General features: G+C 46.3%; 1 protein-coding gene across 1 annotated transcript in view; it reads right to left on the bottom strand.

Moving 5' to 3' along the window:
• The window catches only part of LOC109886387 (1-phosphatidylinositol 4,5-bisphosphate phosphodiesterase beta-3), a gene marked incomplete in the record, with an annotated part of 118,388 nt that overhangs the window by 96,761 nt on the left and 16,627 nt on the right, over positions 1–5,000 (bottom strand). The window contains 1 exon segment of the mRNA XM_031793069.1: positions 3,356–3,442. Coding sequence (XP_031648929.1) covers positions 3,356–3,442 — 87 coding nt within the window.

The raw sequence follows: 5,000 nt of genomic DNA, 5'->3' as shown, positions 1-5,000 counted from the left end.
TACTTTACTACAGGGCTCTGGGTGAAACACAGCACACTACTTTACTACAGGGCTCTGGGTGAAACACAGCACACTACTTTACTACAGGGCTCTGGGTGAAACACAGCACACTACTTTACTACAGGGCTCTGGGTGAAACACAGCACACTACTTTACTACAGGGCTCTGGGTGAAACACAGCACACTACTTTACTACAGGGCTCTGGGTGAAACACAGCACACTACTTTACTACAGGGCTCTGGGTGAAACACAGCACACTACTTTACTACAGGGCTCTGGGTGAAACACAGCACACTACTTTACTACAGGGCTCTGGGTGAAACACAGCACACTACTTTACTACAGGGCTCTGGGGGAAACACAGCACACTACTCTACTACAGGGCTCTGGGTGAAACACAGCACACTACTTTACTACAGGGCTCTGGGTGAAACAGCACACTACTTTACTACAGGGCTCTGGGTGAAACAGCACACTACTTTACTACAGGGCTCTGGGTGAAACACAGCACACTACTTTACTACAGGGCTCTGGGTGAAACACAGCACACTACTTTACTACAGGGCTCTGTGGGAAACAGCACACTACTTTACTACAGGGCTCTGGGGGAAACAGCACACTACTTTACTACATAGGGAGCCATTTGGAACACAACTGTCTGGACTAATGAGACACAGAGAGAACAACGTCAGGAATGGATAGAGAGAGAGTGCGTGTACGTGTGTGAGAAAGAGAGAGAGAGAAGTAGAGAGGGTGTGTGAGTGAGAGAGAGGGTGTGTGTGTGAGAGAGAGAGAGGGTGTGTGTGTGTGTGTGTGTGTGTGTGTGTGTGTGTGTGTGTGTGTGTGTGTGTGTGTGTGTGTGTGTGTGTGTGTGTGTGTGTGTGTGTGTGTGTGTGTGTGTGTGTGTGTGTGTGTGTGTGTGTGTGTGTGTGTGTGTGTGTGTGTGTGAGAGAGAGAGTGAGAGGGTGTGTGTGTGAGAGAGAAAGAGTGAGAGGGTGTGTGTGTGAGAGAGAAAGAGTGTGTGTGAGAGTTAAAGAAGGAGATAGGACAGTGGGGTGAGAAAGAAAAGATTAAGAAGAGATGAAGACAATAAGAACAACAGAAATGACTTCCACATGGAAATCTGATATACAGTGAAAGACGAGTTAAATACATAACACTTCAGTGCTTTCAGAATGTATTCAGACCGCTTGACTTTTTCACATTTTGTTACATTACAGCCTTATTCTAAAACTGATTAAATGTTTTTTTCCCCTCATCAATCTAGACACAATACCCCATAATGACATCACAATACCCCATAATGACATCACAATACCCCATAATGACAAAGTAAAAACAGGTTTTTAGAAAACTTTGCAAATGTGTTAAAAATACAATTGAAATATCACATTTACATAAGTATTCAGACCCTTTTACTCAGTACTTTGCTGAAGCATATTTGGCAGTGATTATAGCCTCAAGCTTGGCACACCTGTATTTGGGGAGTTTCTCCCATTCTTCTCTGCAGATCCTCTCAAGCTCTGTCAGGTTGAATAGGGAGCATCACTGCACAGCGATTTTCAGGTCTCTCCAGAGATGTTCGATCGGGTTCAAGTCCAGGCTCTGGCTGGGCCACTCAAGGACAATCAGAAACTTGTCCCGAAGCCACTCCTGCATTATCTTGGCTGAGTGTTTAGGGTCATTGTCCTGTTGGAAGGTGAACATTTGCCCCAGTCTGAGGTTCTGAACCCCCTGAGCAGGTTTTCATTAATGATCTCTGTGTACTTTGCTCCGTTCATCTTTCCCTTGATCCTGACTAGTCTCCCAGTCCCTGCTGCTGAAAAACATCCCCACAGCATGATGCTGCCACCACCATGCTTCACCATAGGGATGGTGCCAGGTTTCTTCCAGACGTGACGCTTGGCATTCAGGTCAAAGAGTTTAATCTTGGTTTTATCAGACCAGAGAATCTTGTTTCTCATGGTCTAAGAGTCCTTTAGGTGACTTTTGACAAAATCCAAGTGGGCTGTCATGTCATGTGCCTTTTACTGAGGAATGGCTTCTGTCTGGCCACTCTACCATAAAGGCCTGATTGGTGGAGTGCTGCAGAGTCACTGTGTTCTTGAGGATCTTCAATGCTGCAGAAATGTTTTTGTACCCTTCATCATATCTTTGCCTCGACACAATCCTGTCTCGGAGCTTTACGTCTCGGAGGTCTCTCTCTTTCATTTTTTTATATATTTGCAAAAAATTCTAAAAACCTGTTTTCACTTTGTCATTATGGGGTATTGTGATGTCATTATGGGGTATTGTGATGTCATTATGGGGTATTGTGATGTCATTATGGGGTATTGTGATGTCATTATGGGGTATTGTGTGTGTATATGTTGTCCCCACTAGACTCACCACGTTGTCCCCACTAGACTCACCATGTTGTCCCCACTAGACTCACCACGTTGTCCCCACCAGACTCACCACGTTGTCCCCACTAGACTCACCACGTTGTCCCCACTAGACTCACCACGTTGTCCCCACTAGACTCAACATGTTGGCCCCACCAGACTCACCATGTTGGCCCCACTAGACTCACCATGTTGGCCCCACTAGACTCACCATGTTGTCCCCACTAGACTCACCACGTTGGCCCCACCAGACTCACCATGTTGTCCCCACTAGACTCACCATGTTGTCCCCACTAGACTCACCACGTTGTCCCCACTAGACTCACCACGTTGTCCCCACTAGACTCAACATGTTGTCCCCACTAGACTCACCACGTTGTCCCCACTAGACTCACCACGTTGTCCCCACTAGACTCAACATGTTGTCCCCACTAGACTCACCACGTTGTCCCCACTAGACTCACCACGTTGTCCCCACTAGACTCACCACGTTGTCCCCACTAGACTCACCACGTTGTCCCCACTAGACTCACCACGTTGTCCCCACTAGACTCAACACGTTGGCCCCACTAGACTCAACACGTTGGCCCCACCAGACTCAACACGTTGGCCCCACCAGACTCAACATGTTGGCCCCACTAGACTCAACATGTTGGCCCCACCAGACTCACCATGTTGGCCCCACCCGACTCACCATGTTGGCCCCACTCGACTCACCATGTTGGCCCCACTCGACTCACCATGTTGGCCCCACTCGACTCACCATGTTGGCCCCACTCGACTCACCATGTTGGCCCCACTCGACTCACCATGTTGGCCCCACTCGACTCACCATGTTGGCCCCACTCGACACACCATGTTGGCCCCACTCGACACACCATGTTGGCCCCACTAGACACACCATGTTGGCCCCACTCAACTCACCATGTTGGCCCCACTAGACTCACCATGTTGGCCCCACTAGACTCACCATGTTGGCCCCACCAGTCCAGTAAAGGAAGAATCCATCTGGGTCCACCTTCAGAGTGATGAGGGTTGGGTGACCGCTGTTGGGCTCCTACACACACAAACACACAAACACACGTTAATACATTGGGATATACACACTGTACACATATGACTAAAATGTGACCGGCATGAGGTTGGAAAGCCAGGTCTCCTACATGCCATACGACTGTGTTAACCTGCTGAGCTAAAGCCTAGGCATTAGCTGGGGTGGGGGGGGGGGGGCTAATGCAAGACTTCAGGTCTCATACCTTGAGTCTCAGATCCGATGCTGGCTATGGGCAGGTCAGAGATGGGAAGAAACCGTTGAAAATGCATATTAACCTTTTTCTATTACAGTTTACTGCATTAGACATGCCAGGTCTAGGATCAGCTTCCCCTCCCCCAATCCAAAACCATTAGTGTGGGGGGGGGGGTGTAACTGATCCAGGATCAGATTGGACAATTGAAGGAGTGAGTTCTATATCAGGTATTTCCGTTTCTATGATTGAACCACCCCTACCTTCAGGTTGGGCTCTGTGGTTGGCTACAGAGAGGAGAGGAGAAATGTGATTGGCTACAGAGAGGAGAGGAGAAATGAGGGTGGCCACAATATTGTCTTAACTGTATAATGTATCATTCTTAATCTAAATCATTAGTACAGATCTAGTATCAGCTTAACCTCACCTTAATGATTAGGGTCAAACCAAACAGATCTAGTATCAGCTTAACCTCACCTTAATGATTAGGGTCAAACCAAACAGATCTAGTATCAGCTTAACCTCACCTTAATGATTAGGGTCAAACCAAACAGATCTAGGATCAGCTTAACCTCACCTTAATGATTAGGGTCAAACCAAACAGGATCTAGTATAAGCTTAACCTCACCTTAATGATTAGGGTCAAACCAAACAGATCTAGGATCAGCTTAACCTCACCTTAATGATTAGGGTCAAACCAAACATACAGTGGGGCAAAAAAGTATTTAGTCAGCCACCAATTGTGCAAGTTCTCCCACTTAAAAAGATGAGAGAGGCCTGTAATTTTCATCATAGGTACACTTCAACTATGACAGACAAAATGAGAGAAAAAAATCCAGAAAATCACATTGTAGGATTTGTAATGAATTTATTTGCAAATTATGGTGGAAAATAAGTATTTGGTCAATAACAAACAAGCAAGATTTCTGTCTCAGACCTAACTTCAATGACAAAGATCATACATTTTGGAGAAATGTCCTCTGGTCTGATGAAACAAAAAATAAAACTGTTTGGTCATAATGACCATCGTTATGTTTGGAGGAAAAAGGGGGAAGCTTGCAAGCTGAAGAACAGCATCCCAACCGTGGGGGGGGGGTGTAACTGATCCAGGATCAGATTGGACAATTGAAGGAGTGAGTTCTATATCAGGTATTTCCGTTTCTATGATTGAACCACCCCTACCTTCAGGTTGGGCTCTGTGGTTGGCTACAGAGAGGAGAGGAGAAATGTGATTGGCTACAGAGAGGAGAGGAGAAATGAGGGTGGCCACAATATTGTCTTAACTGTATAATGTATCATTCTTAATCTAAATCATTAGTACAGATCTAGTATCAGCTTAACCTCACCTTAATGATTAGGGTCAAACCAAAC

The sequence above is a fragment of the Oncorhynchus kisutch genome, linkage group LG16 (assembly GCF_002021735.2).
Source record: "Oncorhynchus kisutch isolate 150728-3 linkage group LG16, Okis_V2, whole genome shotgun sequence".
NCBI classification, from domain to species: Eukaryota; Metazoa; Chordata; class Actinopteri; order Salmoniformes; family Salmonidae; genus Oncorhynchus; species Oncorhynchus kisutch.
This window is presented reverse-complemented; position numbering and strand designations above follow the sequence as displayed.